The sequence below is a fragment of the Salvelinus namaycush genome, chromosome 22 (assembly GCF_016432855.1).
Source record: "Salvelinus namaycush isolate Seneca chromosome 22, SaNama_1.0, whole genome shotgun sequence".
NCBI classification, from domain to species: Eukaryota; Metazoa; Chordata; class Actinopteri; order Salmoniformes; family Salmonidae; genus Salvelinus; species Salvelinus namaycush.
The window spans coordinates 9,059,659-9,087,109 of NC_052328.1; the positions used below are offsets into that span (position 1 = coordinate 9,059,659).

General features: G+C 41.2%; 1 protein-coding gene across 1 annotated transcript; it reads left to right on the forward strand.

Moving 5' to 3' along the window:
- The first annotated feature begins 3,934 nt into the window (after nucleotides 1–3,934).
- Nucleotides 3,935–19,296, forward strand: LOC120017526 (rab11 family-interacting protein 2-like). Its single transcript, XM_038960343.1, has 6 exons — nucleotides 3,935–4,085; nucleotides 4,643–5,297; nucleotides 11,687–12,093; nucleotides 12,229–12,598; nucleotides 13,526–13,589; nucleotides 16,127–19,296. Exons 2-6 carry the CDS (start codon nucleotides 4,945–4,947, stop codon nucleotides 16,352–16,354), a joined length of 1,422 nt encoding a protein of 473 aa, XP_038816271.1. The 5' UTR covers nucleotides 3,935–4,085; nucleotides 4,643–4,944; the 3' UTR covers nucleotides 16,355–19,296.
- Nucleotides 19,297–27,451: the final 8,155 nt, after the last annotated feature.

Below are 27,451 nucleotides of genomic sequence, written 5' to 3' on the forward strand. Positions count from 1 at the left end.
ACAGAATGGTGTCGTCTGCATAGAGGTGGATCAGGGAATCACCCGCAGCAAGAGCGACATCGTTGATATATACAGAGAAAAGAGTCGGCCCGAGAATTGAACCCTGTGGCACCCCCATAGAGACGGCCAGAGGTCCGGACAACAGGCCCTCCGATTTGACACACTGAACTCTGTCTGAGAAGGAGTTCGTGAACCAGGCGAGGCAGTAATTTGAGAAACCAAGGCTGTTGAGTCTGCCGATAAGAATACGGTGATTGACATAGTCGAAAGCCTTGGCCAGGTCAATGAAGACGGCTGCACAGTATTGTCTCTTATCGATGGCAGTTATGATATCATTTAGGACCTTGAGCGTGGCTGAGGTGCACCCGTGACCAGCTCGGAAACCGGATTGTACAGCGGAGAAGGTACGGTGGGATTCGAAATGGTCAGTGATCTGTTTATTAACTTATATATGTCTATAACAGTTTGTTAAGCATGTCCCAGTTTAGGTCACCTAACAGAACGAACTCTGAAGATAGATGGGGGCAATCAATTCACATATGGTGTCTAGGGCACAGCTGGGAGCTGAGGGGGGTCTATAACAGTCGGCAACAGTGAGAGACTTATTTCTGGAGAGATACATTTTTTAAATTAGAAGCTCGAACTGTTTGGGCATAGACCTGGAAAGTATGACAGAACTTTGCAGGCTATCTCTGCTGTAGACTGCAACTCATCCCCCTTTGGCAGTTTTATCTTAACGGAAAATGTTGTAGTTGGGGATGGAAATCTCAGAAATTTGTGGCCTTCCTAAGCCAGGATTCAGACACTGCAAGGACATCAGGGTTGGCGGAGTGTGCTAAAGCAGTGAGTAAAACAAACTTAGGGAGGAGGCTTCTGATGTTAACATGCATGAAACCAAGGCTTTTTCGGTTACAGAAGTCAACAAATGAGAGCGCCTGAGGACACGCAGGGCCTGGGTTAACCTCCACATCACCCGAAGAACAGAGGAGGAGTAGGATGAGGGTACGGCTAAAGGCTATCAAAACTGGTCGTCTAGTGCGTCGGGGACAGAGAATAAAAGGAGCAGATTTCTGGGCGTGGTAGGATAGATTCAGGGCATAATGTACAGACAGGGGTATGGTAGGGTGCAGGTACAGTGGAGGTAAACCCAGGCATTGAGTGACGATAAGAGAGATTGCATCTCTGGACGCACTAGTTATGCTGGGTGAGGTCACCGCATGTGTGGGAGATGGGACAAAGGAGGTATCTGAGGCATGTTGAGTGGGACTAGGGGCTTCGCAGTAAACTAAAACAATGATAACTATCCTAAACAACAGTATACAAGGCATATTGACATTAGAGAGACACATAAAGCGAAGCATAAAGCAATCACAGGTGTTGATTGGGAGAGCTAGCTAAGACAACAACGGGTAAGACAACAACTGCTAATCAGCTAAGACAACAACAAGAGGTAAAATGGCGATGAATGTGCAGAGAGGGTCAGTTAACTACACACAGTGCCTGAGTTCGAGGCTGGGGCCGACAAACAAAAAATAAACAAAATGGAGTACCGTGATTAATGAACAGTCCAGCAGGCATCAGTTATGTAGCCAAGTGATCATAGGTTCCAGTGAACAGCAATAGATGAAACAGGGAAGCCGCTGGGTGGCCGTTACCTCACTAGCAAGTGGGAGACACGGTGTTCAAAAAAATTAAATGTATAATAATAAAATTAAAAATTAAAAGTTAGCAGGCCGGGGCTAGTAGAAGCGTTTGCTCCGACGTCCGGCAAAGGCCGGTTGAGGGCACAATGGATGGAGTTACGTCGGCAGACCAGTCCTGCTGGAACGGCGGGGATCCGTGTCGACAAAGGGTCCAGGCCAGTTGGAAAAAGAGGTATTGTAGCTGGAGTAATTTTGTTTGCTAGCCGGGAGATGCGCCTGGCTCGCGGCTAACTGGTGCTAGCTTCGGGACAGGGGCGTTTGCCATTATAAGCACTCGGTAGCAGCTAGCTAGCAGCGATGATCCGATGCAAAGGTCCAGAGCTTACGGCAAGAATCCGGTGGAGTAGTGGATTCTAGTCGTGTTGATGAAGAGTCCCGGAGGCATCAGCTGTGTAGCCGAATGATCACTGAGCAGGCAGGGAGGTGGCCTGGCTCAGAGCTAGCTTCGGGGCTGAGCCACTCGGTGGCAGCTAGCTAGCTGTGATGATCAGGAGTAATGGTCCAGGGCTTACGGCAGGAATCCGGCTTTGTAGTGGAGAAAACAGTCCCATACTGGCAGGCTGGCAGGTATTATCCAGGCTAAAAGCGGCTGGTGTCTGTGCAAAAGGTAAAGCCCGATAGCAGTGGCTGACAATGACTAAATAGCTAGTAGCTAATTAGCTTGTTAGCTTCTGATGGCTAGCTTCTGAGGGAGGTTCTGGCTATAAGGTCTAAAAATAGCGGATCCGTATCACATTGGGTGAGGCGGGTTGCCGGAAGGTATATTTAATTTAAAAATGGAAAAGAGATTGAAAATAAATTGAAATGTATACAAAAAAAATACAAAATGTACACGGGAGAACGACAAACCACGTCTGCACTGCTACGCCATCTTGGACTATGAATACGCCATCTTGGGTCTGAATACTTTCCGAATGCACTATATATACTGTATATATAATACACTTGGAGCAAGCATGAACATAGAACATAATCAATCAGGGGAAAGCAGCTGGTTGGTAATTCATGTAGTTTATATGCCTACATGTATTGAGTTTCAAGTCAAGAAGATCTTCGCCTAGTCCTCAGAAACATTGATTTCTTATACTGGGTGAAACATTATACTGTATGTTTGTAGTGTATGGTCTTCTGCTAGCCTTTATTACTCAACAAGTTGCCTACTACGCGTTATCCCTCACATTGTCATTCTGGACACCATCTTACATTTTACTCCAATGGTTCCCCTGCTGTTTTCTGGTGTTCGCAGTCAGACTTGACACAAAATTGCAAGTTGAAATGGTGCCTCTTTATTTAAAGCTGCCTAAAGCACATTTTATTGGGCTACGGCCCAATATTTCACTAAGCCATAGCATTTAATTTAGAGATGCACTCTAGATAAGAGTAATAATCTCTCTGTGATGGATGGCCCAGCCCCATCCCTGGGATTGTGGTATGTACACACTGCACTTTTCATGGCAGGACGATAAAGCCAACATAGGCAGGTGTGTTTGGTTAAGATGTACTTGTCAAGTGGGGTGACACGCATGTCTATATTCATTCAAATGAACTCTCTTATCTGCACCTACATGCAGCCACTCAGGAGACAAAGCAGATCCCATGTTCTTGTGATTTACCTCTTTACAGTACACCCTCTTTCCCCTCCACCCACAGACACCCACAAACCTCACAGGTGAGAGGGAGGAGGTGTTTGAACCCCATGGAATGCCATTGGCCAGGGCCTCCTTTTCTCCTTTAATTGTAGGGGAGCAAAACCAACCAGATATTTACATTGCAGAGATTTGGGGGCGTGAATCATAAAGACATAGTTTCAACCTTCTACATCTTCCTAGTTTTAATGAATTACTGCAAATTACTATATGCTTAGGCTTCACTCCTCTAACCAAAAACTTGATTTGTAGAGCAATTTAGCATTTTCAGCATGAACAAACTCTCCAAATTTAGAAAACTGAATCAAGTGCCTATATACTGTGCCTACATGAGTATCACACGGATATGTTTTACCTGCTTTTTCAAAAAGATACATTCTTCTTCCATGGTTTGGACTTTTTTCTGGTTATGAACAAAGGCTGTGTAGTCTACTGTGTACGTAGGGCAGGAACAACTTGTTTGACACATCAAAGATAAGGCGCGTGCTCCTGAAACATTTAGTTTCCACAGCAACAGAGGAGGAGCTTGAACTTTCACCTGTGATTGTGGCGGATGTAGTAGACCAACAAGGAAGTTAGCTAGTTTGGGCTGGTACAGCTAGCTAGCAGGCTGTAAAATAACGAAATTAAGCTCCAATAAATCATTTTCAAATGTGTTATTTATGAAATATGTCCAACAACAATCGAGTGGATTTACAGGATGGCAACATGTCACAAGATTTGAGAAAATGACGAGGTACAGTAGTGAGGAAGCTTGTTTCGCTAGCTTGCCAACATCAGCTGTTCAATCTAATGAACGTCTAGTAAATCAATACTACTACTTTGCAACGTTATTATTGTATAATAACCGGTGGTGTGTCACAATATGACAAACGCAACAGAACTGAAGAACATGCTTTTTTGTTGTTGTTGCTGTATATCAAGAGTTATCCAACCCTTTTCCTTTAAAGCTGCCCTCCTGTTTGTTTACGCTTCAACCCAGTTATTAATCCGCTAACGTTAGCTAATTATTTGAATTAGCTAGGTGTGCTAGTTTAGGGTTGAGCGAAGCCCTAACGGACGTTAGCTCTCGAGGAACAGGTTTGGAGAGCCCTGCTACATAGTTATTCAGCTTACTTCAGCCAAGCTGGAAATGGTGATTGATGTCAGCAGTTTAGCTTGTTAACTAGCTAGCCTGCTTAGCTTCAATCATAGCTAGCTAGCTAACTAGCACATCTGTAGTAGATAAGTTATCTAGTCAACCTGCAACGACCTCTTACAATGTGTAACTCTTATCTCCCATTTTGCTTTCAGATGACTTGCCTTACAGTGGCCTGGACATTTGTGATATGTTAACGTTAATCACAAAAGACAAGTGTGTAAGATGGACTGAGGGAATTAGTTAGCTGCAGACTTTTGAGATGTTACTAGCTGTACATGTAAATATATGACCAAAAAGCACTGTAAGTTATCTACACCTACATATCGCTAATCAACATGGACAACATGGCCCTACAAATAAGTTGTTAATATTTGCATGCTCTGTCATCACTTTTTAAGGTCAATTCACCTGCACATACATTTGAATGACTAACCACACATAAACAGAGCTGATCATGTCACTAGCAAAGCAGTCACAAACGTGGTTCCCAACTCATGTCCAAGCCACTGTTCTCCAAGCAACTGACCTACAAGCTAAGGGTAAGCATGGCACCAACGACGCCTACGCTATCATCCAGCTGGGCAAAGAGAAGTACTCGACATCTGTGGCAGAGAAAACACTCAACCCAGCGTGGAGAGAAGAAGCCTCCTTTGAACTGCCTGGTCTGCTTCTGGAGGGCAATCCAGAAATCTATGAATTATGCCTTATCGTGATGCACAGGTCCCTGGTGGGGATGGATAAATTCCTGGGCCAGAGTACCATCAATCTCAATGATATTTTTGATAACAAGGAGCGAAGGAGAACAGAGTAAGTATCACCAACTAATCAAACTAAATCATGTTTTTCCCTTTCAAGGAAGTTTCAGAACAAAAGTACACAGGGTGTCCGCGGATCCTTAAAAAGTCTTACACTTCAATGAATTTATCTGATTTAAAGGCCTTGAGTCTTAAAATGTCTTAAATTCTGTTTCAAGAGTCTTAAATGTGACAGAACTGGCTACAGTGTTTCCGTTATGTTGCGCTGCTGCTTAATTGTTGCCCCCGTGGTGAGAAATAAAAACAACTGAACATCAAATAATACTCGAGGCACACGTTCAAGATGTTAGAGCTATCCACCTCTGTGCGCCATTTCAGATGAACTAGCTAACTTTTTTATGTCTTACTTTGCACAGCAAAAAGTCAGTCTAGGCATAGAAACCGTAAATTACTTGGTAATAGGAAATGCATTTATTTCTATGACAGAATTAAAAAGCAATTTTGGACAGACCAATGTAGATATTTTCCAATACATGCAACTTAAAGGTTTCATATCACGAAATTATGATTTGAAATATTTTGGACATCAGAGCAGTCTGGAGGGAATACTTTTTGAGTCAGAAAATTATATGTATATGATGGTAAGATATACAAAACTTCGCAGAGAGCCTATCCAACTGACAATCTCTTAGGAAAAAAAAAAAGAAAAGAGAACTATTGGAACCAAGACTTAAAAAGAACTGATATTGGCACAAGATGAAGGGAGTGTTGGAACATAAGCAATGAAATTACAGTTAACGAAAGTTTGCGCTTAATCCAGTATAAACTAATGTATTATACAAGAGACAAATTCACAAGTTCTACAGCACCACAGCAGAGTCATGTCTTAAGTGTAAAACTAGCAATGACTCAATCTATGCCTTCTAGGAATGCTGTAAAACAAATGTTATGGGCAGAGTTACAATGTTGGCTGTCAGAAGTATTACAATGTACATTTCATTTGAATCCGTCTGTCTGCATTTTTATTTCAAGACATGGCACATGAGGGCGCGGTGAGATACCCAATGGGCTGGACGATCCTTTTCTCGTCAATCATCTTGGAGACAATGATACTTAACAGGAAATCAACCGATCCTCCATCGTTAAGACAATGGAAAGGTCAAATGGTTTATTATCTAAATGTTAAAAGTAGGTGGGTGACAAAATGGTGCACTTTGAGGCCATGTGCCGGGTAGTAATGTGGGTGCTAGAGATGGGGGTCTGGGCAGGTGGGTGTGAGCAGGTGGGTCTGAGCAGGTGGGTCTGGGAAGGTGGGTCTGGGCAGGTGGGTGTGAGCAGGTGGGTCTGGGCAGCTGTGATGTCATTGATGTTTGTGTGCATCTGTATGCTGCTGTCTTTTTATGTGTATGTTTTGTATTGTTTAAAAATAAAAAAAAGCCCTCCCGCTTAGCTACCTTGGTTTGAAGGATAGCCATTTGATACCTGATTCACTGAATGAGAGAAGGACCTTATTGAGCTGACTCAGGTGTTTGAACAAGTGCTGGATCAAAAACCTGCACACCCAGTGGCGTAGCTCTCCAGATCAAATCAGAATCAAATCAAATTCTATTTGTCACATGCGCTGAATACAACCGGTGTAGACCTTACAGTGAAATGCTTACTTACAAGCCCTTAACCAACAATGCAGTTTTAAGAAAATAAGAAAATAGAGCCATCTTCATGGAGAGTTGTCACTGTTTTATACAGTAACAGTGCTGTATATTTTACTTTAAGACATTTTTGTGGTATTGCGTATCATTACAGCTAGTATTGGTATCGAAGCCAAAATTCTAAACGCTTAAGAGTTTGTGATCTAGCTAATGATTAACCCATTGGGGTAGCCTAAACAAATGCAGATGAGCCACCCCATCCTTCAGTCATCTAAAGCCTAGCCACTATGCTACAAATTCGTTAAGCTACAGGAGAATGCGCGTTGCTAAAATAGCACACCTGCCTGATAATATGAGCCATGTAGGCTATAGCCTTTGGGGAAGGAACCAGCCCTGAAAATACAACTTTTTCCCAACCTGGGCTCGTTTCTGGAGGGAAATATTAGCAGGTGTGTGGCGTGCACAGACCTCAAAATTGGTATTAAATTGCATTCCAAGTGGCATTAAAGGTCTTAAAAAGTCTTAAATTCAATTTCATGGACCCTGCAGATACCCTGAGTACAGTACAACTTTATAACTGTTAAATAGGAAATTTGTCTTCTGCTCTGCTCTCAGCCCCACACTCGCAAACACACTGGCCACAAAGAATCCCTAGTCACGTTGAACAGTGCTAGGCCTTTGGTTCCCTAGTTCTCTGTTTGATGTTTCAGGAACAGCAAAGAGTAGGAAAGAGGGTGGATTTGCAGAACTGTCTCGTTCATGTCGTGTGGCTAAACTGCAGAAATAACATTGAACATATTCTTATTTCGGATTACGATTCAGAGAGTAGGGTCGACTAGCCTAGAGCACCTGATGTTGTGGGAAAAACACATACACAGAGAGTATGTGGTCAGCTTTCCACATGTTTTTATGCGGGCATAATTGTACGAATAAAGATTCTTCAATTCGAAACCACCTCCATTTCGCCACTTTAGCCTAGGCCCAAAGTTTGGGCCCCAAACAGAGGTTTCCAGTACATCTGTCTTGTTGTGACATAGGCTACGCCATTGTGTTCGTTGAAAAATGGGCTTTGTTGATAATGAATCAAGAGGTTAGTCTTTTGAGAATAGGCTGCCATTCATGGTGTAATTGAGTTGACTTGGGTGTAGTCTTTGTAGTTGGTGAACTAGTCCAGCGAGAACAGCAGTGAACAGGCTATCAGATTATTTCTGTGTCTTGTCACAGCGTAGGTGCTAATACAGCAAACTGTTCCACCTCAATTCCAGTAATCACACAATGAACAAATGTCCTTGCTTATTCTTGCCTTATACTGGAATTGAGATGGTAAACTGGCATTTACGGACATGGCATCGGCTGAATGTTGTGATGTGTCCCTTTGGGTATTAGCGTATGTTAAATGAATGTGGTGGAGCTGGCCAGACATGTCTTGTTACTAATTCTGATTCAAATGATAATAGTTTTTCCAGTGGTGTGAATGTATGGAGAAAACACCACACCAGCTCCACCCAATCCAGGCCGCTACATAAAGTTATTTTTGGCCGTGTAGAATTACCATTGCACAAATTGTTGTAGTTAGCTAGGCCTACATGATGAGTAGCCTAAGCCTACGTTCTGCTCAGAGGAACAGGAACATAATTAGGAGGATCTGGTGTCAATTAGCCATCAGTACATTTCATCATGCAAACACATGACCACACTTCCTCTTTACCCGCTAGTTGGGGCGAATTGCGATATGTCATAATCAACTGTTGATGGTTGTATTTATTTAAGGTGCCAGAGCTGATGCACCTCCAGGGTTGCAGTTATTCAAGTACAGAGCTGTTGTGGAGATGTCAATGGACTGGAATTTAGTCATCAACACAACTGACTTGCATAGAATGAGCCAGAGGCCTAAGCCTACTCTTGTGCTACCATATCCATATACTGGAGCAGTTCCAGGTTTGCTAGCTAGCTGTGTCCGTTCGCTGTGTTTTCAAGCAGACGCATGGGGAGGAGAGTCCATCTTGACATCGGAGTAGGCAGCCCCTAATTATCGCACACCTGTGTTTGTTGATTGTGAGGAGTTTCCCAGCGGTCTGGGTAGAGTGGGAGTATTGTGGTTCCAGGCAGAGGGAGGTTTATCTTGGCCTTGACATCCATGTGAAGTACAGGGCAGGCCCCCTCTCAGCAGAATGCTGTGTGGCTCTTAGATCATGCTCCGGAGGACAGAGACCACTACTATGGGAATTAGGCTAGCTCGACCAAGAGAGGCCCATGCCATGGCGGTTCTTTGGCCACTCGGTCTGAGGACAGTTTAGGGCAAAAAATATAATCCCTGTCCACCTTCTGTCCACTTTTCCCATGACAGAAGTAGGCTAAAGCTTGGACAGTCAGAGGTTGTGCTCATTAAGGAATTGTGGAATTTGCCAGAACACCTGTGCTGTTTGAGAGGTGGTTTAAATGTTGACTTTGTATTTTGAGTGAGGTTTCTTCTTCATTCTACATTTCTGCAATCAACATACCCTTGGTTTGTATGAACTAGGCCTAGGCTAGAAGCCATCATTCTCATTAGCATGTATGAGTTGCGTGGTTGTCTTGCACCGTTGCCTTTGTCATTTCCCAATTGCTTGTCATAGCAGTTCTGAACAAAGGCCAGATTTGTGCAAATGTCACCCCTTTTTCTCACAGCGAAGGCATCAATCGTATTACTTCCAGCAGGCGAAGCAAAGAGGTTAAACAAACAGGAGCAGAATGGCCTCGACGAACAATATTATTCAACATTCTTCTCGAGATTCAGACCATCACAGTTTGCAGGGAATTATGTTTATCCCTCATATCAAATCACGTTTTATTTGTCCCATGCGCCGAAAACAGCAGCTGTAGAGCTTACAGTGAAATGCTTACTTACAAGCCCTTAACCAACAATGCTTTAAGAAGTTTTAAGAAAAGTAAGTGTTAAATAGAAAATAAAAGTAACAAATAATTAAACAGCAGCTGTAAAATAACAATAGCGAGGCTATATAGAGGGGGTACCGGTACAGAGTCAATGTACGGGGGCACCGGTTAGTCGAGGTAATTGAGGTAATATGTACATGTAGGTGGAGTTAAAGTGACTGCATAGATAATAAACAGAGTAGCACCACCGTAAAAGAGGGGTCTGGGTAGCCTGTAATATGCATTCTCAGGGAGGCGAAAGCTTCCAATGACGTGGATTTATTTGAAGTGAAAGTGAAAAGTGAAAGTGAAATTGGGGAGTTCCACCACAGACATTTTACCCGAGTCACTTTTTTAATACATAATGGTTGTGGCTGTTCCACAGGGAAATGTGTCGGACACTGAAACTGTTTTTGGTCCCCACTCTACTAATTTCTTCAAAATGAAGCAGCTCCATTCAGTTACATTACCGTTCAAATGTTTGGGATCACTTAGAAATGTCTTTATTTTTTAAAGAAAAGCACTACTCCAAGTTTATCATTTTAAAAGGCTAATTGATCATTAGAAAACCCTTTTGCAATTATATTAACACAGCTGAAAACTGTTCTGATTAAAGAAGCAATTAAACTGTCCTTCTTTAGACTAGTTGAGTATCTGGAGCATCAGAATTTGTGGGTTTGATTACAGGCTCAAAATGGCCAGAAACAAATAACTGTCTTCTGAAACTCCTCAGTCTATTCTTGTTCTGAGAAATGAACACTATGCCATGCGAGAAATTGCCAAGACGCCTCACAGGTCCTCAACTGGCAGCTTCATTAAATAGTATAATAATACAATACAATATAATAATACTTGTCCTCTTGCTCAGTTGTGCACCTGGGCCTCCCACGCCTCATTCTATTCTGTTTAGAGCCAGTTTGCGCTGTTCTGTGAAGGGAGTAGTACTCAGCGTTGTACGAGATCTTCAGTTTCTTGGCAATTTCTCGCATGGAATAGCCTTGATTTCTCAGAACAAGAATAGACTGACAAGTTTCAGAAGAAAGTTCTTTGTTTCCAGCCGTTTTGAGCCTGTAATCGAACCCACAAATGCTGACGCTCCAGATACTCAACTAGTCTAAAGAAGGCCAGTTTTATTGCTTCTTTAATCAGAACAACCGTTTTCAGCTGCGCTAACACAATTGCGAAAGGGTTTTCTATTGATCAATTAGCCTTTTAAAATGATAAACTTGGATTAGCTAACACAACGTGCCATTGGAACACAGGACTGATGGTTGCTGATAATGGGCCTCTGTACGCCTATGTAGATATTCCATAAAAAAATCAGCCGTTTCCAGCTACAATAGTAATTTACAACATTAACAATGTCTACACTGTATTTCTGATCAATTTGATGTTATTTTAATTAATGGACAAAAAAAATGCTTTTCTTTAAAAAACAAGGACATTTCTAAGTGACCCCAAACTTTTGAACGGTAGTGTATGTACTCTCAGATTTCTGTATTGTTCCTTTAATGATAGTTTTCACCTCCAAATGGATGCAGCATATCACCTTGAAGAAAATGTCAAAGCCTAGAATTTAGATGCATTAAATAATAGGCCTATATTTTCCACCAATTTTTTTTTTGACCACTTTACACCAATATTGGAAAACATACATTTTAGTATTAATTTAAAAATGAATACATTGCCATGACAAACGTAAAATGAATTCAGAATAAAAACATACATTTCTTTTTAACTTGTTGAAAATGCTCTGTTTTAGCACCCAACAATGGCACCGGAGGTTTTCTTTCATCCTTGAATCTTATATTCCTGTGTTCATTTAAATGTGCCACATACACAATTTACAGATGGCTAATATCATCATCCCTTCTTTTAGCTGGTACTCCTTGGACTCCAGGCCAGGGAAGAAGAGGAAGGAGAGAGGGAAGATCCAGGTCGGCATTCAGTTCATGAGGAACAACATGACGGCCAGCATGTTTGACCTCTCCGTAAAGGACAAGCCCCGCTCGCCCTTCACCAAACTCAAGGACAAGATGAAGGGGCGCAGGCACGACGGTGGTCTCTCCGACACCACCTCAGCCATCCTGCCCCGCTCCGCCATGTGTGACTCGGAGACCCTTCGCCAACCCAGTGCATCTGACCATCAGCCCCAGCCAGAGCCCAAGATCAAGAGACACCTACTGGCCGGCTCCCATACGCTCTCTGCAGCCCGCTCTATGTCTGACCTCATTGGCACTCACTTCCGCCCCAAGCTGGACTCTAGAAACTCCATGGAACAGCTGGGTAAGGACAGCAGCTTCCTCTAGTATTAGGCCTATTTTAGTATTTACTTGTATTAGCCTACCTGTACCATCTTTCTTTGTCTGTGATTAGTATTGTTTCCATGAATGTTTCAGGTAAATTGTTTGTGTTTCACAGAGAAAGGGAGTGGTGCCGCCCCTCACCGGCGCTCCCAGGGCGAGGTGCCAGGCTACCAGGACAGCGAGGGGCACGGTGATCCTTTTACTCATATCAGCGACGGCCTGCCGCAGAAGTACGCCACCCTCCCACGCAACCGCAACCCGTTCGAGGGGGAGCAGGGCCAGCTGTGGGACCGAGGGGAGAAAAAGGAGAAGAAGGAGAAGGTCAGCCTGCTGGAACGTGTGACCGGGAAGAAGGAGGGACGCAAGACCAACAACGGGGGGCGTTCGGGCAGCTCTGGAGACCTGCGCTCAAGCAACCCCTTCAGCAGCGACTCTCAGGGCGACACCCAACCAACCAACCCCTTCCTCTCACACTACAAAGGAAGGTAAAGCTTTTCACGTCCACACCACCATGTTTGGTATCCAAGCCAGGATCATGTTCATTAATAAGCACCAAACGGAAGAATACAAACTGAAACGGGTAGGGACTACCTCCAATAAGAAACGTTCATTTAAAAAAAAAAAAATGTACAACTCTTTCAATTGTGTGCCCTAATGAACACAACCCAGATGCACATGTATTGCACAGTATTCTTGATCCCTTAGAATAGTTTTGTTAGAAGACTTACAAAGCTGAATGGATTTTGCGGTCAGTTAGCTAACGTTTGGTCACCTGGCTTATTCAGGACTTGCTAGGTAGCTAATACAACTAGACCTTCCACTACAAAACATTGCAACATGCTTTCAGAAAACGAACACAGTTTAACTGAATCGGTACCTTTCGAAGCAGTTTCACCGAACCAATCATATCAAGTTCCTGTGTTGCACTTATAGTTTGTCTAATTTCAGTTTTTGTGACAAACATGCAAGTATAGCGTAGAGAATCGTACCACCTAAACCGCTCTGAAATGTATTTTTCATTACCGAAAGTATTGTATTTTCAGCTGTTTGAAGCTGGTGTACAAAACCGAAAGTAAAAAATGCAAAAACAAAACTTAAGAACGCGAAGCATAGAAATAGTGCACATAGAACAGATCTATTGCGTCTTAGACTTGCTTTCAATGAGAATGACAGATCTATAACTCACACTTCTATGTGAATTTGGTAGGGTCGCCCAAAAAGTTACATATTGCAGCTTTTAACAGCTGCCACCATACACTACCTCTGTGGTCATTTAGGTTGAAGGCAGATGATGCATGGTGGTTAAAAATAATTGTGGGCAGGTTATTGGTAATATAACCCTCAGCCACATGTAAATATGATTTGATGTGTTTTGATGATTTTGTAATTCAGTGTACATGGATGTTTTGCAGCGATAAAAATCCCACCACTAATGGAGACATCCGAAAGGCAAGAGAGAACCACGGAAAGAAAAATGTAAGAGATCATACCTTGTACACTTTTTGTGAACTAATCTCAAAGAAAATGAAGGGGGGGGGAGACAAGAAGGGGAAAAAAACAAAAAGCATAGTCCTAGTTTTTTGGGGGACTTGTTCTGAGATTCAGAACACCACTGGCTTTTAATTGAGTAGCTCTCCCAGATCTCACTTGACATTGCAGCTGGTGATGTTGGTCTCTGAACTGCTGTCTGTTCCGTCTTTGACAGTTCACTATGAGTGTCATTAAACTAATGAACAGCTGAAAACAGCGGTCATCATCTGATCGGCTCATCATTTGAAACAGTGTGAAGTTTTGGTCTCTAAGGTCAAGTGAAGTACTATTATATCGTACTGGTACCATAATTGGAGCTCTTTTTTGGGGGGGAGAAATCTGTATTTGTCATTGGTTTGATGGGGGGGGTTGTTTGCCACCTTAGTTTTGTCACCCCCCCCCCCCACCCCACCCAAAGACAAATAAGAAAAAAACGCTTTCATGGTGCTTAATTCTAGTAGTCGCTGGCCATTACACTGCAGAATTAGTATTAACATGGTAAGAGAGCAGCGTCCAAAGTGATGTTGAAATGAGAAACGGATGCTGATAATGGCTTTCCTCACCTCTCGTTGTGGGTGTTGAGGAGTTGTCTTAACCACATGTGCCCCTCCATACTCTGCACGAGCAGAAATGAACTGGCAGTTCCATTTCCTCTCCTTTCAGGCCCTAGCTAATTAACCAGTGAGGGAGGAGGGGAGGATAGTGAGAGATTTTAAAGAACGGAGCTTTTAAATTCTCAAAGCAGAGCTCATTAGAAGCAGTAATGAGACAACTGGAGAAGGCCAAGTGTGCTCGCCTTATCTCCTCCTCACCACTGATCGCGGAAAAATTGTCAGTACTTTGGTAGTTCATGGTCATTTCCAGGCCTCTGTCACCAGCCACTACAGCTCCCGGCTGTGTAGCTTTATATCATGTCTGGGGCTTTTTGGCATGTGTGTAATGGACACAATTGCTCATACAGTATAATGATACTGAGCTGGTAACTTGATTCATGTTAGGAAAGTCTTTCAGAGGAATTGGTTGTCGTTATGACTTGTCAGCTCTTCATTTTCTCTGGTAGCGCAAAAGGCCTATTTCTCAGTATATTTTCACTTTGTCTCCAAAAACATATTCACTTCCCCAGTAGATAGTTGATACACCCCCACTAACAACACCTGTTTTTCTCTGACTGAAAACGTGAGGCACGTTGCTTAGCTACTTTTAACTTTGGCTGCCCAGGAAACGACAACAAAACAACTTGAAGCGTAGCTACGATCGACCGCAGCACACCTAGCATGTCCACATACCATTGAAAACAATGGAAATAAAAGTGCTGGCATGTTTAGTGTGATCCCCGCCTTAGTCCTCTTTTGTTTGGACATAAACTCTAGGGATCCTCACATTTTAGTTTCTTTGTTTCTCATTCTACGAAGAGTTACAGTATACAGTGAATATGGTCCGGCACTTGATCTTCACATCGTAGACACCGCACAGCGATGGCAGCTTGGTTTGGGCACAGGGAGGGGAAAGGGACTAAGTGTAGTGTTTTAAACAAGTTGATGGCTTTGCTGCTGTGTCTGCCTGGCGGAACCATGTCCATTGTTGAAGCGATAACATGGTACCTCATTAAAAAAAAGAAGCTTACAGCTCCTCTCGTCCCTCCATAATGGGATCGGCACAGACTGCGATGCACCCGGTCCTCTAAAGAACAAACTCAACCAAAATAGTTGGGTTGCATCTTTCTGTTCTTGTTCATTAGTCTGACCTTTTTATTCCGGAAATATGCACTCTGCCGTTTCCAGGCAGCTTCCACATTTTTTTTGTCTTAATTACTGTTCACGGCGTGGTTTCATTTGAATGTGATGCTCTTGTCTGACAGCTGGTCAAGGTCTCTGTCTAGGCTGGCTTGAGAGGAGGAAATGTGCTTTAAGATTTAAAGAGTTAATGGGGGTTGAAAGCTTTTTTTATTTTCTAGAACTGATACTAAAACAACACATTAGATTCCCTGCCACAGGATTCCTGGTTGTTCGAGCCATCGATGAGTTTCTATTGAACACTATTGAACACTTGATCAGATCAAACATCTGAAGTGAAATGCAATGGCAGCGACTGTGCTAACAAACCTGTGGGAGTGACGTCTTATCACAGCCTCTCAATTAGTCCTGATTGCCACCAGGTTATGCGAGCTGAACACGTGCGGCCGTGACGTAGTTTGTGTCGTTTTTCTAACACCTTTAATTTGGCAGTTAGTCTGTCTGCCGTAAATACGAGGGATTCCCTGGCCTAGCCCACCTTCTGTCTTTCTTTAGATCATCTTAAGCACTAATTTACCTTTTGCTTAGTTTTTTTCTATTCCTACCATCTGTACTGTATACTACTCATTGAAAACAACTGTCTCGGGAATTGTCTCGTATCTCAAGACGCGTTTGAAGAAACACACTTTTTTTTGTAAATGGCGCCATCAATGTTGAAGTCGTCACAATATCTGTGGTTTGCACCCGCAGGAGACAATGCAGACGAGCGTGGCTTCCTATAGCAACTTATCTTTCGACGAGGTGGTGCAGGAGCTCATCAAGCAGAAGGGGGTGGTGAAAAAGAAGGACGCGCATATCCGTGAACTGGAAGACTACATTGATAACCTGCTGGTGCGCGTTATGGAGGAGACGCCGAGCATCCTACGGACACCCTACGAGCCCAAGAGGAAAGCGGGGAAAATCTCCAAAAAGAACTAGTGTCAAGGTAGAGTTAGGGTCCCAAGGATATGCTCTTGTTTCAGTGAGGGCCCATCCTAGCCATTAAGAAATGTATTGTGGGTATAGAGCAAAAATTAAGAGAAGGGGATTGACCCATGCCAAATCACCATTTTTATTTAAAAACATTTTTTTTATAGGTTTTGCATGCTTTGATTTGAGTTTACACCAGGTTCCCCAACAATTTTATTGGGAAGTGAAGTACACCCGACTACCTAAATATCTGACATTTTGACTTGCATTTTAACAAACCCCATGGCTTTCCCATAGTTATAGAAATACTAACCTGTGAATCAGTTGCTGTATAGTGATCCATTCATCCTTTTTAGTATTATACCTCTTGCTCCGTTCTTTGCATGACATTCCTTTGTTTTTCCTATTCAGCTGAATTGAAAGAATGTGAAATGACACCTTGGCAGAGACCAGTGGGATAAGAAACAAACTAGTGGGGTTATGCCATGCGTGACAGTTTCTCCAAGGTGTACAAGTTTTCCCAATAGTGTACACAATAGACCTGTGCACTTTCACACACATATAACATGGGGAAAAACACAGACAGCTTCTGAGGCGATTGTGTGCACATGGAACCACCATCAAGCTAGATTTGCATTTTAACACTAAGGCCATACAAATGTAATTAAATGTTTAACAGATGGCCCTCTTCACTTCACTTTAAAAAAAAAAACATACAAATAAATAAATAAGATTAAGTCCTACTGAAAAAATTGCATGTTTCGATCTAAATAATGCCCCCCCCCCCCCCCCAAAAGGCTAAAATCACTTGATTAGGTCGCTAGGTGTTGAACTAAGGTTGCTGTAGTATTTTAAAGGGATTATCTAGTACTTTTGTATACTTTAGCTAGTAATTCTAAAAGTAGCACTCGCAAGCCAAAAGTGGTCCCTGAAAATGGCCTACTGTGTCTCTCGCTCTGCTGTGGGTGCTTCATGTGCATCTTGCTAGCTGTCATTCATATGGCGAGGTGCTAAAGTACATTTGTTGAACTCGTGCTGCTAGGGGGCTAGCCCACGTGGGGGGAAATGGTGTAGCACAGTATAGAGAAAAACTAGGGATTTCATGGCTAATTGAGGTAAGACGGTAATTCTGCTTATAGGTTATGCATGTATAAACTACTCATTGACACATCCATCCCAAAGTGGGAGGTTTATAAAAATACCGGAGCACGTCTTTAATAAAAGGGGCTACTTATTTTTCGTTTGTTTCGGCTTGCTCGCCTCACTTAAAAATAAATCTGTTAAATGTTTAATATGTATGGCCTTAGTATTAAAATGTACCAAACACTGAGTGTTAACTTATCACACTTGTGTAAAAAAAAGAAAGAAGAAAAGGACATAGTTTATTGAATAGGGTTTGATGTGCTAATTTGAATAGAGCTCTAATGACTGTTTACACTTCAGACCAAGACGCAGGATTATCACACAAACTCTCCACTCAGCCAATCGGCCCTTTACACGCCTCTTACTGTAGGCAAGGATTGTGTTGATATACTGGAGGTGTGAATACAATGTTATCGCCTGTCTGTGACATTGATCTGAGCCTTTTGGCATTAGGATGGTTTGGACCTATCTCTTGACATTTGCCATCTTTGTACAAAATTATATTATTTAAAGTTACTCTTATGAGGGTAGGTACTAAGCACTACTGAATTCTTACTCAAGGCATTGCATATCCAAACACAGATCTGAAAACAATGTGACCTTCCAGTGAAAACAAAAAAAATAGGTAAACACTGTATTCTCTCTGGTCAATTTGATGATATAGAATGTCTCGGCATCGTGCTGGTGCAGAATGTGATTGAGTGTAGGCAACTAAAGACACCGCTATTGAAGCCTCCTCAGTATTTACACCAAAGTGAATTCATTCAAAGAGCTGCCATTGTCCATCATATCAACTCTGAAGTCATTGCTTTTGGGTTTGTTATTTCAGTTTTTTTTTATCATAAGCTAGGTTTCCATCCAATTAGCGCCAGATTTTCATTTGAATATTCAAAAATGTGCATAAAAACAATACGCGTGTTTTCCCACCAGAGATGTTTCCATCAAATTGACTTGTTGCGGATAAATGGCTCTGCGTGACGACGTAATGCACATAACACATTTGGAGGTTAAATTCCCATGTACCGAATAAAAGTTAAATGGGTTTCCATCGCATTTTCAACTCCACTGATAGTTTTCTCACAAAAAAATGGTGTGTTTTTACACCGAGTGTGCCCACTCTGGTTTTGGAACATGCACTCTAGCCAACCGATCCAGTGTGGGTACAGCCTACATCAGGGATGGGCAACTTTGATTGCGATCAAAACATTTGTGGCTCCCCTCTTGACAGCGGAGATAAATCTGTGCGATTCTACACATTTTGCCATGGGGTGTAGAGAAAATGTTGCAGTTTAAAAGCAAGTTTGCTGCAATTCTACACATTTTGCCATGGGGCGGAGAGAAATGTTTGCAGTTTTTAATATGATATGAGTGAGACTAATTAAATCAATGGGGACCCCCGGCCAGTAATTTGACCATGATAAATTTGCCAAGTTAGCTGGCCGCTAAATTATCTAATCAACTTTTTTGTTGTTGCTGACATTGACTATCAGTGACTGACATAACAAGAGAGAAACTGATGCACAACCAAGTTGCACAACCAATTTGCACCTTGTATTCTACTAGTCTAACTCGCAACAGTAAATTGAGACCCCGACTGAGTTCCTAAAACGTTTTATCGAAAGTTGCCCGTCCCTGGCCTACAGGAGATTATGGACGAAATCATGTCACCAGAATGTCACCCTCGCTATTTATTAAAAAAGGAGCATCAAACTCATCACCTTGCACTTTCACCACCCTGTGAAGTTCCTCATAACTTATTTCATCTGTAGACTAATAAACTGCATGCTTTCCCGACGAGTCATAGTGGGAGGACCACACATGCCATCGCGTGACTCCAAGTTTACCTCGGTATGATGGTTATTATATCAGTATTTGCGCCTCCGACATTTCTCGCATAATTAATTTAACCGACAAAAAGATCCCACCTTGTCTTACGTGTTTTGTTTTGTCGACATTTGAAAAGTTTACCGACAAATGTTCTATTTCCATCAAGCCTGTCGTGACATTTTATTTTATCCAACATGTAATTAACTCGCATTAAAAGGTTGGATGGAAACCTGGTTACTGACCCGTGATGACTGTATTTGTCTTTAGGACCAGGCGTATTGTATGACCTTTATTTACAGTCAATGTAGGCCCATACATTGTACAAAAATAAGTATAAACCATTGGTCAAGTAGTTCTAGCTTTACTTTACTGGTACTGGTAAGTGCAATAATCATAATTTATCGACATGTTTCATTTTCAATTGGTGTCCATCTACAAATTCTCTACATTTAAAAAACAAAAAAAAAAAAAAACATATTGTGTACTAAAGTCGAACATGTCTGAATGACATCCGTTCTACACTTGTCATTGTTTGTCTACAGAGAAAAAAATGATTCCATTAGGTACAAGTGGTTCAGTTTGTAGATTTCCTGATTCCTGTTTGAGTTATTTGAAGGTGCGTAGCTACATAGTAATGCATTTGCTGGCTGACTTTGTTTATTAGGTAAAATGTTAGCCGTAGCACTTTGATCCATCAATGAGCAGTGTAATTACTTTCCAGAAAGGTTATTGGTAATATTTTACTAGTAATACACTGTACGAACTTAACACATCTACAAATCAAACTATCAGTACAGATTTGAACAGGGGCCTATGTTAACCCGTTGTAAAAAAAAAAAATATATATATATATATAAACATTTGACATTTTGTATGTTTTGCTAAATAATTTGTCATACAGTCTTCATACTGTCCAAAGCATGGCCAAATATATAGTTTTATGAGATATGTTACCATAAATAGTTCTATGACAGCATAACAAACAGTATCAGCTTGTCAAAAAAACAGACCGCTCTCATTTTAAGTTTGTCTCCATGGCATTTTGCTTCAATAACAACACTGTTATGACAAAAATATTTGTTTTACACAGCTTACACAAATTCTGCTATGACCTTTATGATTAAGTATCAGTGTACAGTACCAGGCAAAAGTTTGGACACCTACTCAGGGTTTTTCTTTATTTTATCTTTGTAATAGTGAAGACATAACTATGAAGTAACACATATGGAATCATGTAGTAACCAAAAAAGTGTTAATCAAAATATATGTTATTTTAGATTCTTCAAAGTAGCCACCCTTTGACTTGATGACAGCTTTGCACACTCTTGGCATTCTCTCAACCAGCTTCATGAGGTAGTCACCTGAAATGCATTTAAATTAACAGGTGTGCCTTGTTAAAAGTTAATTTGTGGAATTTCTTTCCTTCTTAATGCGTTTGAGCCAATTTAGTTGTGTTGTGACAAGGTAGGGGTGGGTATACAGAAGATAGCCCTATTTGGTAAAAGACCAAGTCCATATTATGGTAAGAACAGCTCAAATAAGCGAAGAGAAACAACAGTCCATCATTACTTTAAGACATGAAGCTCAGTCAATCCGGAACATTTCAAGAACTTTGAAAATTTCTTCAAGTGCAGTCGCAAAAACCATCAAGCACTATAATGAAACTGGCTCTCATGAGGACCGCCACAGGAAAGGAAGACCCAGAGTTACCTCTGCTGCAGAGGATAAGTTCATTAGAGTTAACTGCACCTCAGATTGCAGCCTAAATAAATGCCACAGAGTTCAAGTAACAGACACATCTCAACATCAACTGTTCAGAGGAGACTGCGTGAATCAGGCCTTCATGGTCAAATTGTTGCAAAGAAACCACTACTGAAGGACACCAATAAGAAGAAGAGCTTGCTTGGGCCAAGAAACACGAGCAATGGACATTAGACCGGTGGAAATCTTCCCTTTGGTCTGATGAGTCCAAATTTGAGATTTTTGGTTCCAACCGCCTTGTCTTTGTGAGACGCGGAGTGGGTGAACGGATGATCTCTGCATGTGTGGTTCCTACGTGAAGCATGGAGGAGGAGGTGTTATGGTGTGGGGGTGCTTTGCTGGTGACACTGTCCGTGATTTATTTAGAATTCAAGTCACACTTAACCAGCATGGCTACCACAGCATTCTGCAGCGATACGCCATCCCATCTGGTTTGCACTTTTTTGTTTTTCAGCAGGACAGTGACCCAACACACCTCCAGGCTGTGTAAGGCTATTTCACCAAGAAGGAGAGTGATGGAGTGCTGCATCAGATGACCTGGCCTCCACAATCACATGACCTCAACCCAATTGAGATGGTTTGGGATGAGTCGAACCGCAGAGTGAAGGAAAAGCAGCCAACAAGTGCTCAGCATTTGTGGGAACTCCTGCAAGACTGTTGGAAAAGCATTCCTCATGAAGCTGGTTGAGAGAATACCAAGAGTGTGCAAAGCGGTCATCAAGGCAAAAGGCAAGGGGTGGCTACTTTGAAGAATCTGAAGTATTTTCTTATTTGTTTAACACTTTATTTGGTTACTACATGATTCCAAATGTGTTATTTCATAGTTTTGATGTCTTCTCTATTGTTCTACAATGTAGAAAATAGTAAAAAAATAAAGGAAAAACCCTGGAATGAGTAGATGTCCAAACTTTTGACTGGTACTGTATGTGTTAAGCATGAAGTCTCCCGCTGTGTATGGTGTCATATTTCTGAGTCTACCATTAATGAGTGCGACTGAACTTTCTTAAAACAGTTGTAATGCTTTGTGAAAAGGTTACTTCACGTAGTTATTACTTACTTATCACTGTAAGTAGGTAAAACGTATTACTGTGTTACCAAAACTTTCCCCTCTATGAGTTTACTTGCTTTCATGGAGCTAATGTCAGTGATGACAAACATGTCTCAACTAATTGGCGGAAAGGTTACATTCGTCACTTTTTTTTGTTATTTTTCTTTTTTGTGCAATGTTGGGCCATCTATAGTGTTATATGGTATTTTAGATTAACAGGACTGTTACTCAAAGTTGTGCACTTACTAAGTGTATGGTGACCCCTGTTGTGAACTATGGATACCTCAGAAGTCTAAACCAGTGACAACGCTGAGATGAAGTCACACATATTTTAAACCAACTTTGTTTCTTTTTCCTGTCTTTCTTTTGTTTACTTAAAAAAAAAAACGATGGTCCATTTTTACATTCTAATTTCTATATTGTATACTTGTATGTGTAAAGTAGGGTCAAATATGGTGAAGTAACTGAATGACCACATATCAAGTCAGGATACAGTCCGATTTCCTAACTGTTTGGATGATAGAACTTTGGAATGTAGATTGTATCTCATTGCTGTTTTTTTTGTAACAAACACCGTTTACTGCAAATCCTCCCAATCCAATCACAATTAACTAGAACATAGAGAATTCAATGGTATTCCATAAAATGCCAAAGGTGCTTTTAATAAAGCTTGTCCTAGCGAACATCAATGAGACACACTTTTTAGTTTTTTTGTGCCTATTGTGTACAAATTCTTAACCTCTATTACATTTTAGTTTTTTTGTTCGAAAAAAATGTATTTATTCTTGTTAATCTTTACCTAAATCGTCGTACATTGAATGTCATGTAGGCTCCAAAGTGTGCTTTCATTCATTATACTGTTATAATTAGGTTATTATTTCTGCTTTTCATGTTTTTAAAATATGAGGTTTATCCAGACAAAATACTCAGCTTCTGTTTTCACTATAATTCCCCCCAAAATGTATAGAGAGCTTTTACATTTATGTCCATGTCCTCCGTGGAGCTTTAGCATTGACTAAATCCTCTGAAGTTGTGATGTGGCGCAGAATTTCTGAGGTGAGAAGAGAAAGCATAATTGAGAGCACTTGTATATCAATACAATGCCTTCATTGTGTTGATATACAGCTAATATTCTAACACTTTCTCCATGAGTTACATCCATAGCACAACATTGGTGTACTTTTTACTTAGTGAATCATTATCGCACTGCAGTTAGCTTTCATATCAAATTGCATGTCAATCATCTTTGCTTTGTGCAATTTGGACACTTTCTGTTTAGAGAGCCATCACCACAGTGGCTCATATTATAGCACATTTTGAGAAAGAAAATAACAGTATTTGATCAAAGTCCAGATTGATTGTACAATAATAGAGGCAGGAATATCTCCAAACGCCTATTCTCTATATGGTGGCAGTGTCACTATACTTTTCCGTATACGTTTTCTGCAAGTTTTCACAAGACTAGCATTTTTTTTTAATATATACTTTATTCTAAAGTTTAGATGTCGGGATGAGTGGGGATATGGGGTTGATTAGAAAACGGTTTGATTGTGATACTGAGAAAATATGAATATGGTGTATATGTTGGTATACAAGGTATTATTTTGGGAACAACAATGCAGATTATGTAAAAAGCAAAGGATGGCACTGCTTGATATAACTACTTCAAATGCATTCAGTGTATGTATTTATTGTCCATCTCTCTCACACACACTGTCCCCCCCAAAAGCTTATTATTTTGGCATGTGGCATGGATTTACTTACATTTCCATTCCAAGACCTTAATGTATTAGGAATTGTCAGTGATCCATTGGATAACAAAATTGGAAGGCACAAACCAGATTGTATTGCTCTTTTCAAATAAATACACTGTACTTATTAAATAAAATACCTGTTTTGGTTTTAATGGAATTATTCATGCTTTATTTTCATGATTATATATTAGACAATGTCTTTTTTTCTGAACAAATCATATGGATGAGTGCATACATTTGAATCCCCATAGTCCATTGAATAAAGTCATTTCCCTGCCTTCCCTTTCTGTATTAATAGTCCTATACACATTTCAGTATACAATGCAGTACTCCGATTTCATGATTAGAACTTTATTTGTGTTGAGTGTCATGTCCAGCTTTGTTTGCTTACCGTTTGTGGCTCCTTTTTGTTCAGGAGAAATTCCCATGCCTTCCCAGAAAAAAAACCTGAGTGGCGTCGTTAGACAATTGTGAGTGGCAAGGCTGCTCGTTAAACCTCCCCCCTAATTTGCTTATGTGTATAAGAAGTGTATGTGAAATGTTTCAGGACAATCAACACTTGTGTTGTTTACGGTCTGGTGCTTTTGTGACTGGGTTTTCACTCTACCTCTCCAAATAGCAGGTTAAAACATGACCCCTCTTCTGTCACCCCGGCCAGCACCCAAAGGCAGTAGGCTACATCCCAGCTCAAACAGCTGTCAGGTTAAACCAAAGACTACACTTTTAATGTTCAATAGAACTGTTTGCTCTCAATAGAACTAAGTACAAGAGGCAGATAAAGGAACCTATTCATTCAAACTGATTACCAGGTTTTTAGGGTAAATCATTTTATAGAAATATTGCGCTGTGTGATTGTATGTTTTAATTGTGGTATTCAACAAAACAATGTTTATTTTTGTAAAACAAAGAAAATTATTAGCATGCCGATTCATGGAATGAGGGTTTGACATGCTCACCTACTGGTGTTTTAACAATAAGAACAGTCCTAATTTGGTATAGTATGTTTCATATCACGTAATCATCGGTGAATGAAAATGTCACTACAAATGATTTAAGTGTGTAATTGGGACGGTATGTTATAGGTGTAATTAGATCTCTTGAGGAGCTAATTGAAACACTCACTGCCACCAATGCATGTTCATCAACTGATAGAGTTTCACATAGCCCAGACTTTGGATGGCCCGTGTCACCTGCCTGGACACCTTCAAAGATGAAAGCACATTAGGTCATTCTATTAGTGTAGATTACGTTGCTGTAATTTAAGCAAAAAACAACAAAACATGATTACGTGAAGGGATAAGCGAATGGCAGGGGTAACAGCAGCTTGGGTAGGGAGTATGCCCACTCGACAGCACGCGTGTACAGGTGAAGAGCACACGTGTGCCAGAGGGGGGCCACACACCGGTCGGCCTGCGCTCCCCTTTAAAAATGGATGGGCGTCGCGGCCGGGGATCGATGTCACACCGCACGCGTCGTTGAATGGGGGATGCCCGGGGTAATCACGAAGACATTTGCATGAGGTGAAATTTACCAGATGGATAAGGTGCTTTTGAGGGAAAATGTAGACCTATATTTGGGCAGCTGCCCCCAGACAAGGTAGATGAACGGGGGCCAGATGTCAAGGTCAATCCCCGCCCCCTATGAAGCCTCCATAGCGCCATACAAAAGATTGTTTGCTAATCTGAATAGGCATTCAAGAGAAATCAGGTGTCAAATGTGCTGCTCACTTAAGGGAAGACCCCAGCCGTGTGCGTTGTGTGTCTATTGTCCGCCTCTGATCGCTGCCACACGTCTAGGATCAGGTGAACAAAGCCAGATGACACCCTGAAGAGAGAAAGAAAAAGCCACAGCCATGTCTCTCTAACAGGGTCATTCTGACGTAATGGGTATTTAACGTGTTTACGGCTTCAAATGTATACATTGACTGGTATCCTGACACAACCATAAGAGAATGCACCGTTTTCAACGAGGAAGTGACGTGTTTCATTTCAATGCTTCTTGCAGTTGACCCTTTTTTTTTTTTAACACAATATGAACAGCTATCACACAATATCTTGGTAATCTGCAACTCATCGAGAAATAATGCATAAAAGTTAAAGAGCCATTAGGAACAATGGAGCAACAATGGCACCTGGCAAAGACTGAGCCTGTCTAGTCTCTGTGGTCAGTGTCAGGTTTCAGCTGTGCCTTTTTGATTTGCTATCCATCCTGTCAAGAAGCCATGGAAACGCAGCTCCACCACACCTTGACAGCAGTAGCATCCCAGATCCATGCTGTGTCATCGTGTGACTGGTGTGGCTGAACAGGTTGAGCTCGTGCGACTAGGCCTACTCTCTGCCCTTCTGAAGGTGCCAGGGGGGAAAAAAATACATCCTTCAGCAAGCTGGTGAGCGACTCCTCTCATTATTAACACTGTCTGACCAGCACGTGCCTGATGAGACTTATCACCCAAAAGCTATGAAACATGAGATGTCTCAATGAGGAGACTACAGGCTGTAGTGTTTAGTCATTTATATGCTGTAATTGGCACCACAGAATCCTTTGGGAGGGATTATATTAGTGTGAAAACACAGTAGGAAAGCCAATTTGAGAGCAAACTAGAAGGTAATAATGATCTCGTTGTCAGCCAGGATGGCTGTCATTAGGGACGCTCATGATCTCTCAGACAGCAGGTCAACACTGAAGATGAGATAACCAATGTTCGTCATCTGATATAAGTGACACGTCATCACTTCTTCTAACCTCTGCTAATTTATGCTGTTTATAGTTTATAAAGGTTTTAAGGATTTGAAGTTAGGATAGCCTGAAAATTGGTTCGGTGTGTCTAGCTTGAATGGTTCAAGAGTTACTGTTGGTTGGTTATTTTATACTAATCTATGCAAATCTATATAATTGATAAAAAAACAAAATCTGAATTTAGGATCGCCTGAATGTTTTAAAGTTGGTCTTGTAGCTTAATTGGCCAAGGAGCAGGACCATTTGAATAGCTACATCTGTATTCCTATGGTTCTCATTCAACCCAATGTTAATTTATGAAAAAAATGTATGGTTATAGTTTAAAGTGTGAATAGTAAAAAAAATCTGTGTAAAAGCGATCTACAATGTGTCAGTATGAACATTTTAAAATGGTTATAGTTCAACAGGTATAAATGTTGTAAAAATTCTGAACATTGGTTTAAAAGAGGAGATTTGTCCCTGAATTGTAGATTTTTTTTTACCATTCAAGTCTGTGGCCCCTTTTTTGCCATTGAAATGCATTGGAGACATTGTTGTAGTTCATAAACTATAAATGCTATCGAAAATATTTTCTCTAGCAACTTGCTGACGGTCAGTTAATAGCTTAAGCGATTTACGCGCTAGAGCGAGCGGAATAATAATAAATACAGTGGGGCAAAAAAGTATTTAGTCAGCCACCAATTGTGCAAGTTCTCCCACTTAAAAAGATGAGAGAGGCCTGTAATCTTCATCATAGGTACACTTCAACTATGACAGACAAAATGAGAAAAAAAATCCAGAAAATCACATTGTAGGATTTTTAATGAATTTATTTGCAAATTATGGTGGAAAATAAGT